The 14,971-nt window shown below is 32.2% G+C and overlaps 1 protein-coding gene across 1 annotated transcript; it reads left to right on the forward strand.

The window, feature by feature from the left end:
• The first annotated feature begins 9,423 nt into the window (after positions 1-9,423).
• LOC108327696 (oxysterol-binding protein-related protein 3B) lies at positions 9,424-13,190 on the forward strand. Its single transcript, XM_017561383.2, has 10 exons — positions 9,424-9,791; positions 10,238-10,331; positions 10,784-10,900; positions 11,009-11,081; positions 11,160-11,278; positions 11,505-11,626; positions 11,945-12,121; positions 12,259-12,403; positions 12,497-12,675; positions 12,780-13,190. Exons 1-10 carry the CDS (start codon positions 9,679-9,681, stop codon positions 13,021-13,023), a joined length of 1,383 nt encoding a protein of 460 aa, XP_017416872.1. The 5' UTR covers positions 9,424-9,678; the 3' UTR covers positions 13,024-13,190.
• The last annotated feature ends 1,781 nt before the right edge of the window (positions 13,191-14,971 follow it).

The following is a 14,971-nucleotide window of genomic DNA, read 5'->3' on the forward strand; positions in this document are numbered from 1 at the left end:
GCTGAGCGCGACCTTCGCTGATGTGTTAATTTGACTCTATATAACCCTAAAACACGAAGGGGTTTGGGTCTTTGGTTTCTTGAAGGCGCGACTTCATTGTTTGGAGCTCTTGAGGGGCTGCGTGAAGCATGTGGGAACATCTCCTTCTCCCTCCTTGGGTCTCCTTTTTCTTCCATCTTCCATTGTTGTAAGCTTGAAGGCTCTCCATGGAAATAGAGAGCCAAACCCATCTTATTGGGGTTAGTTGTAGCCTGTGAATCTTGTGTAATTGTTGAATGATTTGAATATATATATATATATATATATGCATCTTCTATCAATTGCTAGTATTCTTGTTTCCAATCTTAAAGCTTGCATGTAATAGGGAAGTTCATGACTTGATTTTGGGGTTTCATGAGTTATGGGGACGTAAGATGGAACATAGAACTGAAACAAGAGTTCTTGTGGTTCATTGATTCTAGGGATGGAAGATGATTCACATGTTGTCTTAGACCCTAGTTCTTAATGCGGGTTTTGCTTGTTAATTAATCAAGGGATTGATAGTTAATAGGTAAAAGCTAGGTTCTTTAACCTAAGGGATTAGGGCTAGAGTAATTTTGTGAATTGACTTTAGTAATATTATGGAAAGGAGATGAAATTGTGTATGCACAAGAGTAAATTGGTGAAATCTAACCTTAACAATGTCACTTCATATAATTTCTGGTCTTTTCCATTCTTAAGTGTCTTCAAGCACCAAAGTTCAAACTTGTAAAGTTGAAATTTTATCTTCTTTGCACTTGTTTTTCAATTAATGTGATGATCTTGAGTTTGTATGAGTTGTTAATAGTGCAATTAACTAGTATTACACAAGTCTCTTGGGAAACGATACTTTGTCTTACCATTTTATATTACTTGAACGATTTGATACACTTGCCAATGAATTTACCCTTTGTGTTTAACAATTAAGTGCTCATACACTTCTTCACGACTTTGCCATTTCTTAAAATTATATTTTTGACATGGACATATTATTTTTCCCCTAACACCACTATTAGTGAATGTGAAGTCTAAGAAGATATTCAATCCTCCCATATATTGACTTGTATTTTGAGGCATCTCTATCTATGATTTGTCCATTAAAACGACCTTGCTTATTCCAAGAGGATTGAAAGCTTAAAATAAATGACCATATTCAACGAAGTACACTACATACGATGAATTTACTAAATTGGTTATAAAACTAGTCTTATACTAAGTTAGTTATAAATTTGAAGATTGAAATAGTCCGACTTACTTATGGAACTGAAGAATTCAAAACTAAGTAGTTCCCCTACATAGTTATGGAATTGTTGCGTGGAATAATTTAATACTAAGTAGTACACCTACTTAGTGTTACAAGTAAATGGTGAATGAATAAAGTACTAAGTATCACACTTACTTAATTATCAAATTCAACTGCTTTTAAATAGTGAATGAATAAAACACTAAGAATGAAATCAAAATAACACTTCCCTTTTAGACACAACATATTATGACAACTAAAAAACTCATCAACTTCAATATGTACCAACACAACCAACATATAGACCATTTATTCATATCACTAAACCATTAAGCAAGCAAAATAGTGACAAATGTATCAACTAGTCCTACTTATAGGCATCCAGACTACATTTCATTAACTTGAACCCTGTTTTCATTCCAATGGACATGCATATAATCTTCTCTGGAAATAACAGGGCAATTTAATATCTAACTATCGTGACATTGCAACTAAGATAAATCCTACCCATTACACTTCATTCTTAATCACACACTAAACAGTTAACAACCCAAGTCAAGAACATACCAGTCCAATCAAAATGTCAGATTCTTCATCAAATTATACTCTAGCAACCTAACATATTATAATATTAACTAGCCAACAAAAAAAACCAGAGCAACATCAGAACCAATCATTTTATCACATTTGTTTAAGCAAAAAAATCAAGGACACAACGGGTAAGCTCCCCCATACCTAGTTCTAGTTCTTCTCACGATCAATTCCTTTATCACCGAAAGCCTTCAAGCTCCTAACATTGTTCACTCGACCTTCACGCTTTCCTTACCACTTTGGACCCTCAATCATGAAGGACAAAACAATGGTTATGTGAATAAAACCCCTCTAAGAGATTAGAGGGCATATTAGAGATTAATCAGGACTGGTGGGAACACTATAGGAGATGCAAAATGGATTTTAGGTTTAAGCCATGATGGATATACGAATTGCAGGAGAATACACCATAACGATGAACTGAAAATTGAATCCAATTTAGGGATTGGGACAATGCCCAACAATGGCGAAAATAATGAATAGAGAAGAGAAGAGAAGTCTGTTAATGAATACACAATGATCGAGCCAAGGACATATACTATGTAATGGAGGAGGAAGAAAACGTCAACTTAGGGATTGTGAATGACGAACACAAAGAACGGAGAACAAAAGACAAATCTAGACAACAACGATGACACATTGACGGGACAAAGGAAGAAGACTCGGTAATGGAGGAAGAATAAAACCTGAACTTAGGGATTTTAGGGATTGCGGTTTGATGAACAATGGCAAATGGAACGACGATTTCAATGGCACGAGAGGAGAGAGGGCCAAGGAAGACTGTGATGCACAGGTGTGAACAAGAATTTGATGCACATCTGTGAACAATAATTTGATGCACGAGAAAGAAGAATTTGAGAACTGAAACATACACAGCCAAAAACTGGAGCAAGTGAAGAAGAAGAGGTCACAAGAGTGAATATAACAAAATTTTAGATTTCAATAATTTCACATCCCTTACTGGCAATTTAATCCAGAAATCACCATAAATGTTTTAAAAAATACAAAAAAAAATAAAATTAAATTAACTACAACCCTTACCGGCTATTTACTCCTAAAATCAGTATAATTTTTCTTTTTAAAAAACAAAAATCTTAATTGCAGTTATGTGTAAAATCGTTAGAAATTTACGAAGGTTATCCAAACAACTGGAAATTAACCCTTAGTAAAATTATATATTTTTGTAATATATTAAATTATTTTAAATTTAAAAAAAATCTAAGAACAATATATTATAATCAAATATATTTTTAAATATACTTTGTGATAATGTTTTTAGTTTAAATATTTTGAGAAATATAATTTATCGACATGCAATATGATAAGTGAAGCAAAAAACTATAAACAGAAGGTATTTTGTTAATTTCAATGGTTGATTTTCTTTCAAACCTCTTTGACACGTTGGTTTTAAATTCTTGAGTCAATGGTAAAAGAAGAAGGAAAACTCTTGAGAAGTATCTCTCTTCTAGAACAAGTTGAAGAATTTCAATTTCATAAAAATCTGCATCATTCTTATGACCCTACACACAAGAATAAAAACAAACACAAAAAGACAGAGCCATTTCTCTTCCTTTACTTTGCCATCTGTGTGCCTATGCATTATGTGGCCAACCCTACTTACTAGATTCCCATTTTCTATAATCTAAAGTTTTAAATTGATTCATGATGTTAATTTCGATAATTAATATATATATATATATATATATATATATATATTTAAGTTACTCAATTTCCATTACCAAATTAACTTTTTTTTGGTAAAAATTCAAATTAATATATTGATTTCTTAAAAAAAATAAAAAGGAGAAACGATGCAATAATTGTAGTGCGTTAAAGTAAAAACAAGTCAATTGAAAAACAAACTCGTTGAAGAAAAACCATTACTTTATTAATGCAGCCTATTTAAACAAAAGAAATGAAAAATTATAAGCTTAAATATAGTTCATATCAATTTTTTAAAATTATTTAAGATACTTATAGAAATTTATTTATGCATAAATAAATTTGAACTTATAAAAAATAATTTTATTTATTTATATATAATTTTGTTTTTAAAAAAATTATAGAGAAATTTATCTAAATAATATATATTTAATTAATAGATAGTCGATTATAATAGGTTGCGTTATGCATTTCTTAAGAAAGAAGTATCTGTTCAGAATAGATGGAAGTATTTAATTTAATACACGTTGGAGACGCGGAGCAACACTCAAATCCTATATATATTACTTTGCTTCTTTTTCTTTCAATTCTTTGCAACTGATTATATTATATATCATGGCTAAATAGATTTGTTATTTGATTTTTTTTAAGGTAGTTCCGATATTTTTGAAATTCTCAACTTGATTTTATTTTTTTAAATAATCATTTTAGTCTTTTCATTTAATTTAAATTGTTGTTAGCATTAAGAGAGTAACAATGTGACATAATAAATTCTTATCCAATCACATTTGTTTCATTAACTACAACAACATTAGAAATGTAGTATTATTCCTTTTAAATAAAAATGTGACTAAATTAAAAACTTAAAACCGAAGAATTACATTAAAAATAAATAATAATGTTAATGTTAATGTACAATAATTCAATGAGCAATTAACTGTGATCATAATAAATGAATACGAGTGTTAATTGCATTGGGTAAAAAAGAAGTACAGTGAAGAGAGACCACGATCATCATCAATATCAGTATATCAGTGTAAACATATATTAAAAGACTTTTTTCATTATTATATTTTTAAGTATATAAAAGGGTTAATATCATAATTATCGTATTTCATAACAAATATAAAACAACATTAAAATAAATTAGAGATATACATTGTATCTTTCGAAAGAAAGAGAAATACATGTAGTTAATCCCTACTTAATTACATTAATTGAATTATTCATAGGCTTTATTGAAGCATGTAAGGTTTTGTTTGAATATTTAGAAATTGTTTTCATGGCACAAAAATTCTTTTACCTTTAATGAGTGCGTTTTCTTTAGTTTTATAATAGATTTTACATTAAGGCTTAGCCAAAAAAATGGTAATGATAGAGCTAAAGGTGAAAACATTCTAAAGTTTCAAGAATATATATATTTATTAGGGATATGTCTTAGTTGTGTGTAGGTACTTTTTCTCACGTGCTATGTATAACTAATTGTTTTAGAGGAAAAGGTGAATTGAAGAGTAAGTCATGGGAATTTTATCCCAACTTTCTAGTTATATGGGTATAATTTGTTAGAACTATTTTGATATTGTCTTTTTATTTTGTATTGAAATTCCTATGATAATTAGAGTTACAAATAATTTAATGAGAGGATTTTAATGAAAAAGTAGGCGATTTGGTGATTTTGTTAGAAATGGAGAAAGGGAAGAATGTTTCAATAGTCATCTAGTATATTTTGAGTTTTTCTAGGCATTTATCAAACAAAATTCTCTCATCTAAACGTAGACCTAATTGAGTGTGACATGTTAAAAATGCTAAAGATGTCAAACTAATTGATGCTTTATCATGGAGAGAATGGTTATGGAATATCTTATAAAAAAATTCATTACCAATTTTCTTAGAGCATTTTTAGGGCAAAATCTTATTTTGAGATCTTATACAGTTTTCCTTTTAATAATATATCCAAGTTTAAATTCTTGAATAATTTTTTGTAAATCCCATATTGATTTTTTTTGTAATAATTTTAATTATTTTGAAAATATTTTGTAGAAAAGATTATTTTCCATGAAAGAGATATTATTTATTCCTTTAATATAAGACATTGTAAATAATAGATTTTATACTTAAGATCTTTGTCAAACATTTACCATTAAAAACACTTTTATAAGAACTAAAAATATCATCATTTACAAAATCTTGTATATTATTTAAAACTCATGTCACTATTTATTAATAAGTTAACCTTTAACATATTAGTTTAATCAATAATTTTTTCTAACTTTTCAAGAAAATTTAATTTTGTAACATAAAAAAGCTTAGATACAAATGTATGAAGATTTTTCCTTTTTAAGATATTATTATGTACCTAGAAAGAAGGGGTGTTATAACTTCAAAGTAATTAGTTGACCATTTGACTAAATAATGGATAGAGTTGCAAGTTGATGTTACCATATTTTTAGGATCCGTACTCTATAATTTATCTAGTGACTTAGATTATAAGATTTACCTATTAGAAAGTGTTATAAAGAAAGAAAAATGAGTAAATGTATATCAATTATTTTGACAAAACCTAATATTATGAATGACAAAAATAATTGAAAAATATTGATAAGTAATATATCATGTATTAAATTTCCAAATTTTATTAGTTATTTGATAAATACATTTAATATACTATAAGAATATCCTTGTTATTGTGAAACCCCAGAAAATGATATTTTAGAAGTGGTGGTAGTCTAAAAATAGTGAGACTCGATTATTTTATTATTAAATGATTTTATTATAAATAGTTTTGTTATAAACTAGTTTCATTATTTTAAAACGTATCATCTCTCTAGAAACTACTTTTCTAGAGTTCTCTACCATCTCTCTAACCTTTCTCACTCTTGGATCATCTGTTCGACGATCAGGAGGTGCCTAGACGATCACGCCGTCAAGGTCTACCATTATATCCGATCAATTTGTTGTTAAGAGCAAGTAAGTTAGAAACTCCTTTCTTTGGTATTTTAGGGTTCTTGATTTGGTAAAACATTTCTGTTTTGCATGTATCAAGTGATCTTCTTCCTTGATTATTGGTTGTTTGTGGTTCTAAGGTTGGTCTCCAATCATCAATCGGTGATTTGTAGGTTTTCTAGAAGTTCCTTATGCCGCAAGAAATCTGTGGATCGTTTAGAGGTTTTGGAGTTGTTGAGTCGAGGTAAGGGAAGCTAGAAACGTCTTTAAATTGTAGTTAATTGTGTATCTTGTTAAGAATATGATTGTGTAACTGGTTGAGCTGAAATCAAGTTTTAGGGTAAATAAATATGATGTAATTTGATTGTTTGGAGTATGGAATGATGAACTGAGATTTTGAACTGTATGAAGTGATGGTTGCTCTCTTATTGGATGTTTATAGTATTGGAAATCTGTGATGTTATGAGTGGGTAGGAATGTATTCAATTCTTGTCTTGGTTAAGTTAGTTTTGATGAAGTGAAGTAGTGAAATTGAGAATTTGGGGTTAGATACATGATTGGTATGTTGGGATAGTTTGAGTGAGTCAAATGTGACCTGTTTGAAGTCTTACCTTGTTGAAAAATGTGTCAAAAGTGATAAATTATGAATTGGGTTCTTAGGTTGTTGAATTGTAAGTTTTGGAGTACAAATTGGTTCATAAACACTTTAGATTGATGGTAGGAAGGTTTAAAATCAATTAGTTAAATATAATTAGGTGTATAACATGAGTTAGGATGGTTAAAAGTTGGGAAAAATAGTTAGAATTTGGAAAAGAGTGTTGAGTTGCATAGTTCTGCAGAATTTGGTGTTGTAGATTATGCAGACTCGCTGAGCGAATGGATTCGCACAGCGAGTCACCCTGGCGAGATGCTCTCTGTCAGGGCATTCGTACAGCAAATAGACGCGTTGTGCGAGTGGTTTGCGAGGTTTACTCTCTGTCTGATGATCCGCATGACGAATCAGGGCGTTATGCGCCTGATTGAGGTCTAGGACTACTGCCAATTTTTATTCGAATAGCGAATAGGTGCCTTCTGTAAGTGTTTGAGGAGTCTGAGCCACTGCCTAGGACTCTCGCATAGCGATTTGGGGCGCTATGCGAGAGGTTAGGGTCTAATACAATTAAGAGTTTATTCGCACAACGAATTTAATCGTTGTGTGAATGGTTATGAGGGGTGAGTCTCTGTCTGAAGATTCGCACAACAAGTTGGGTCGCTGTGCGAGAAACCTCTGGTTTCGCTATGCGAGAGGGTATGCTGAGCGAATGGTTCAGGTTTTAGTTTACTCTTTAATTCTTTGTTCTAGTTTGATTTAAATAAAGTTTTGAGATCCATTGGGAAGCATGTATGAATGTGTATTAAGTTATATGATTGATCATGTCATGAGTTATGTTACAAATGAAAGTATGTGGTTTCAAAGTATGGTTGATGGACGTAATTCCATGATCCTCACGGAGAGGTTACATGGTGGTGCTCTATGTTGTGTTCCAAAGTGAATCCTCTTGGTGAGGTTCAAGTATGTTTAGAATATTGTAGGAAGCTCAGTCTTGGGGGTTATCCTGAAACTCCAATGGTCTTTCATTCTCATGTAGAGAGGATTGATCCATGTCGTGAGGAGTAGCAGGAGGTCTTAGTCTTGGAGGCTTCTAGTATGCTCCAAGGCCCGGAATAGACTAACCTCGTGAGTGTGGTAGGGTGAAACCCATTGGCAATGGTTTTGCAAAGCAGTAGAGGCCACCACGAGTGCAAAACCCGCTATAGCTCGACAATCATTCTAAGTCCGGACAGTCGGTTTAGGTCTTTGCATGTTAAGATGTTTGGATTGGATTAAATTATACATGATTCTTATATGAAATGCTTTAAACTTATGATGTATTGTTTTCTATCTAGCTTACCCTTGCTTTTTTGTGTTTGTCTTTGTATGTTGTTTCTCTATTGCGATGATCACCTAATGGTGTGAGCTTAGGGATTCACCTTTTCAATTGTTCCAGCTAGAGATGGGGGAAGAAACATATGAGTTGTTAGATAGATCTATAGAAGTAGATATCTTCTTTGAGCGATGTTTGTTTTATCTAGTGATTCTTTTAACATCTATGTAACGTTTTATTTTTGATAGTTTTATACTATTAAAATGGGACGTTAAAGTTATCATTCCATATTTATCAAGTATAATCTTATAAAAAGTATACATTTTTTTTTTGTAAGCAAATGAATAATACTCTTTAGTGTATGTTGGTTACTCTTTAGTGTATGTTGGTGAAATATTAATTTTCTTCATTTTAGATCTTTTATATAAAATCTCTTTCTAATTTCAGCTATTTATTTGAAACAATACTTAAAATTTGTAGAATGTTATTTTAATGTATATTTCTTTTATGAAATTAAACATTTATAGCTAATGATTATTCATTGACAACTTACAAAACCCTATTTTTAATATTTAAAAGAAACTAATTATTATAAAATTATTTTTTTAACATTTACTCAATAAAAAACTAATTCTAATTAATTATTAAAATAAATTAGTTTCGATATTGTATTTAATAAACTTTTATCGATAGATTTTAAGATTTCAGTATAACTAAAATATCAAAATTTAGACTATGTATAATACTGTCTTATTTAAAAGATAATTTAATTTTGAAATTATTTCAAATTGATCTCATTGTTAGCCTAAATGAAAGACATGTATGTATGTAAATCATATGATGACACAAACAAAGCAGCCGGCAAGAAGTTGTGATCCTTCTCATTGCAATACCAAAACAGCCTCTCATGTTTCCCATAAAGCCGCCAATTTGGATTTTCTAAACTCAACTTCACCCCCTCACTGCCACGCGTCCTGTGAGCGCGTGCGGAACAAACTCTTCTTTGATTTGTATTCTGTTCTCACTTTAAGGAAGAAACATCCCCCCGCTTTCCATTAAGTCTGGTTGGACTTTTCAAATTCGAGACCGCCAACCAAAATCACTGCTTTCTTTGCTGTTCTCTACATATTATAATAATATTACTATTGTTTTTTAAATATTCATTATTCACTGTTCCTTCTTTTCATAAATAAACCATATTTAAGCCGTAGCTTACCCTTTTTTATTTGCCTCAGTAGATCGGATTTGCTACTATTTCTTTCTCCAACAATCTTCTCTTCTCTCAATTGGATTTCCTTCTTTGATTTAGTTTTTGCCATGGCTCCAAATGATCCTAAGCAAGCTGCTGCTTCTGGTGGTGGGGGCTTTTTTGCTTCTATTGCTTCCAGTTTGTCCAATTTTGGTAGTGCTATGTCCAAATCCGTTAATGGGTATGAATCCTTTGGAGTCTGAATTTTTGAAGTTGTTAAATTTCTCTGTTTTGATGATGATTTTCTATAATTGGGTCATCTGGGGTGTCTCACGATAATGAATTTACCCTTTTATTGTAAATTTTAACAAGGCTAGATGCAAGAGATCCTTGCTTTGGAAGATCATCTTTCTCAATTGATCTTTTATTGTTGGTTTGTTTGATTATTATGATATCACTGTTGTGTTTTAGCTTATGGATGTTTCACACTTATGATGCATGGGTTGATGTAAGAGATTCTAGATTGTTTTAATATATTCTAATCTAGTTCAGAATTGTGCATTCGAGTTCATTTTCAGTTTCACCATAATTTGGAAATATGACTTGTAATTGTTTGATTTGTCTTCTGTGTGCCTGATTCAATTTCATGGGCTAATAAGGTTTATTTGTGTTGACACGGGTACTCAGTATGATGGCCTATGAGGGACTGGAGGTTATTAATCCAGAAGGCGGAACTGAAGATGTTGAAGAAGAAGCAAAGAAGGGACGTTGGAAACAAGAGGTATACTACTTATTCTAATTTTGTATTGAATTTGCACTGTGAAGTGAAGAAAGGCTTTCACACTTGACTGTATAAACAAAACATGAAGACAGCTAGGGGATGAAAACATAATCTGAGTCAAAGAAAATCTATCAATGCTACTGACTGAAGTTAACTGAATCTAGATTTATTGATCAAATTGCTGCTTGCTATCTTTTTCTAAAAGAGGGATGAGAATACGCTTATTGAACTGTGATGTTTTCTCTTTAGCAAACATATGTGGTCTTGTTTGCATGTTAGGGTGAACTTCTTGCTTTCTGACATTGTCTACAGATAATATGCAGTGTAAACCAATTGCATCTTTAGTTATCTGCATATGAGTTAGTCTTTATCTCAAAATGAACTTTGGAGATTTTTTCATCCTTTTGTAGTGTATCATCTCTAAATGTTATGTTATTTCCCTTACTTTACAGGATCGAGATAGTTACTGGAAAATGATGCAAAAGTATGTTGGCTCTGATATCACATCAATGGTGACACTTCCAGTTATAATTTTTGAGCCAATGACAATGCTGCAGAGAATGGCTGAGGTCTGTCTCATGCATATAATTACTGTATTTCTTTGATACTCCGTTGACACAATATTTTATGCAAGTTTGCTGCCAGTGCAATTTCATTGATTGTAATAAATTTCACAGCTTATGGAGTATTCTTACCTGTTGGATATGGCGGACAAGACTGAGGATCCATACATGAGACTAGTATATGCTTGTAGGGATTACTTTGACCCTGTCCCTGTTATTTCTGTATACATTGCATGGAACATGAGCTTACAAATGATTTTTGCAGCATCATTCTTCATATCTGTCTATTATGCATATCAGCGAACATGGAAGCCATTCAATCCAATTCTTGGTGAGACTTACGAAATGGTTAACCATGGTGACATGACATTTATAGCAGAGCAGGTGCGTTTAAGTTTCTGTTTATTTTTCTCAATTCTTCAGACAAAATGCTGAAGCAACAAAGTATTTAAGCCTCTTCATATTTCATTTTGGGTGTTGGGGGTTAAGGCATGGCCTCCTTGATATGCATATTGTAATGGAAGTATTCAAATTTTTCAGTTTCTTTGAGAAGCTTCTGTATTAAATATGGTTCTGACTTGTGATTACATGTAAAATTAAACTGCTGCAGGTCAGCCACCACCCCCCAATGAGTGCTGGGCATGCTGAAAACGAACATTTCACTTATGATGTGACATCAAAATTGAAAACCAAATTTCTCGGCAACTCAGTCGATGTATATCCTGTTGGAAGGTAATACTTCTCTACCATTCTTCAATTATCTTCCTTTTTACTTATATTTGTGGAATTTGATGTTATTAAACTCCCTCTCTCTCCTTATATCAGTCTGGGGATTGTTTATGGTTTTTGATTATGTTACTGACAAATTATTTCTGCAAAACAACCTGATTCTGCACTGTATCTCATGGCTAAGGATATTTTCATATCAGTTTACATCAATTTATTATGTAGTTTTTTTTATGCCAGAAGTCTACAACAACTATCTTCATTAGTGAGCATTTTTCTTTTTTACATTGTATTCATTTGTAACATACTTTTACATGGATGCAGAACACGTGTTACCCTAAAAAAAGATGGCGTAGTCCTTGATTTGGTGCCTCCTCCTACAAAAGTTAGCAACTTGATTTTCGGACGAACGTGGATTGATTCACCTGGAGAGATGATCTTGACAAATCTGACCACAGGGGACAAAGTGGTGCTGTATTTTCAACCATGTGGCTGGTTTGGGTATGACTACTTTCTCTTGCCATCAAATCTTCACTTTTAACCTATTACTTGCTCAGCATACGGTGATTTTATTCCGTAACTTCTTCAGTGCTGCTGTCATACATATTATCTAACTTGAAAGATTTTTGCATTTACAGTGCGGGTAGGTATGAAGTGGACGGATACGTGTATAATTCTGCTGACGAGCCCAAGATACTGATGACTGGAAAATGGAACGAGTTTATGAGTTACCAAGTTTGTGACTCAGAAGGAGAACCACTTCCAGGCACTGAACTGAAAGAGGTTCGTTATTCAACCTTCTACAGTGTAGTTTAATGCATCTGTTTGGAGAAATATTAATAATGTGTGTGAAGTAACCTGTTCCATTCTGCACAGGTTTGGAGAGTTGCAGATGTCCCTAAGAAGGACAAGTTTCAATACACACATTTTGCACATAAGATTAATAGCTTTGACACTGCTCCCAAGAAGTTGTTGGCATCTGATTCTCGTCTGCGTCCTGATAGAATGGCCCTTGAGAAGGGTGATCTATCCACATCTGGTTATGAGAAGAGCAGGTAAGAAAGATGAAGAAAGGTTTTAAAATTTTGATTGTTCTCTATTGGCATCACCTCAGAGATCCTAATTCCTTACCTTGCATGTGCTTAAACTTGTTTATCAGTTTGGAGGAGAGGCAAAGATCTGAGAAGAGAAACCGAGAGGCCAAGAACCATAAATTCACACCAAGATGGTTTGATTTAACAGATGAAGTAACTACAACCCCTTGGGGTGAGTTGGAAGTGTACCAATACAATGGTAAATATACTGAACATCGTGCTGCTATAGATACTTCAGAGGGCATTCATGAATCTGACAACAGACCAGACTTCAACCCTTGGCAATTTGATAATTTGGAAGCTGAATAATAAGCATCCTTGTGGAATTCTTTCTATTTTTTTTAAGTGCCATATTGTTTTTGACTTTGTAATGTACCATGATTTGAATGCTTGAAATTTTCTTTTGCTTTTGGAGTTGTTTTGTTATACTAGATGTTCTAGTGTTTGATTAATGAATAGGAGCTTTGTAATCATCAGTCCACTTTGCATCGATAGATTTTAGTAGATATATTAGATATGCACCCTTAATTTTTCCTTTTCTTTGTGAATTTTGGGATTGAAATACTATCTTTTATCCTTGAGAAACCTTGAAGCTATGTTGCTTGTATAGACACAATTTATTTTATTTAAATATCTATTTATTATTTAAAACTAATTGATATTGAAATTGGTATCTCTAACTCTTTTTTTAGTGTTTTTGATGTATAACCTTTAATAAATTCTGAGGAAGTAGATGTGATGATATTTTTCCTACTTTTGGCATTAGAAATTAGGGTAATTACTCTTGGGTAGGATTCCACCCTTTATTTCTTAAATTTTTGTAGAGCCAAAATTGATCCTAAGGTTTAGAATTTATTAATTGTTTTGATTTGGTTTTCATTTTTCACTTTGTATTTTATTTTCCTTAATATAATATATCCAGGATCACTTCAGATCATTGCAACTGGTTGAGATGCAAAACGTATTCTCCTAATTCCATACTTAAAAAATAAAAGTAAAAATCACTTGCATCTTTTAAAACTCAAAAGAGTAGGAGGATGTGACATTCAATAGATTTTATCTATTAACTAGCGTAAGCTCTCACATGTTGAATATTTGTATTATATTATAAGTTAATAATATATATAAATTAATTAAATTAATACAAATAAGAATATTTTAGATAATAAAAATGCTTGAATGTTAATAATAGAAATTACAAATATAATAAAAAAACATATAACAGTTTTATACAACATATTTTAGAATAGAGATTATTTCTAAAAAATCAATTAATAATTATATTATAAAGGATAAAATAAGAATACAAATTGTGTAACAAAAATAGATATCATCTTTATTCGTATAGATTCTTACTCTATTTATTCGCCTTTACTTTATCATAACTTTTCTTATTATAAAATAGGCTTAATACCAATTTTTATTCCAACTTTTGTCAATTTTATTTGAAATGGTCATATTTTTTTTTTGTGATCAATATTGTCCTAAAGAATGTAATTTATGTTCAATTTAATATTTTTTATAGACAATGTTTAAATCGTTAACGACGTGCTGTCCAGTTGTGCAATAAATGACACATCACCCTTAACACATCATCATCATCTCCTACCTCCAGAAATCCTAATTTTCCCTACACAAAAACCCTAGCCATCACCTAACTCTAACCGTCGCCGCCACGGTCATGACCAGTCACCATCTTTGAACCTCCATCATCTTCTCAGTTCAACAACCACCCAAAAACACCACCCATGGCCACCTACTAGCACCTTCATTAGCGCCACCCATGCATCCAACAACAACCACCACGGAACCCATTATCGCGAATCAAATGAACCCAAAACGAAAAGAGAAATTCATGGAAAAACAGAGAAGAACCCTCATTCCAAGTTCAGAAACCCTAACATTCCCAATCTGAATCCTCATCCCCCACTTCGCAAAACCCAAAACCCAGACCTTCAGGGATGAACAGAATCCCTAACCACTCGCCAAACAGAGAAGAACCAAGAATTCCCCAAATCAATTTTGAAACAAAAATCATATATTCCAATTTACAAAAACCAGATAACACAACAAAAACCCCCAAATCGAAACCCTCAATCGCGAGTCCTATTGCCACGAAACTACTTGAGAACGGTGGGCTTCTCGCATTGCGACTATGTTGGAGATTGAACCTTCGTGGAGGCGCCGCCGCTGCAACTCTCACCGTGCCGCGAGAAAAGAGTTCGCTCTCGTTTCTGCGAAACTCCGACAGACCTAC

This window comes from Vigna angularis, chromosome 2 (genome assembly GCF_016808095.1).
Source record: "Vigna angularis cultivar LongXiaoDou No.4 chromosome 2, ASM1680809v1, whole genome shotgun sequence".
Taxonomy (NCBI): Eukaryota; Viridiplantae; Streptophyta; class Magnoliopsida; order Fabales; family Fabaceae; genus Vigna; species Vigna angularis.

Bases quoted from the DNA above. Each gene is read 5' to 3' on its own strand.
- LOC108327696 (XM_017561383.2), top strand. From the start codon at position 9,679: ATGGCTCCAAATGATCCTAAGCAAGCTGCTGCTTCTGGTGGTGGGGGC. The intron at 11,082-11,159 runs GTAGGGATTACT...TGATTTTTGCAG, and splicing joins CATGAGACTAGTATATGCTT to CATCATTCTTCATATCTGTC. The intron at 11,627-11,944 runs GTAATACTTCTC...ACATGGATGCAG, and splicing joins GATGTATATCCTGTTGGAAG to AACACGTGTTACCCTAAAAA.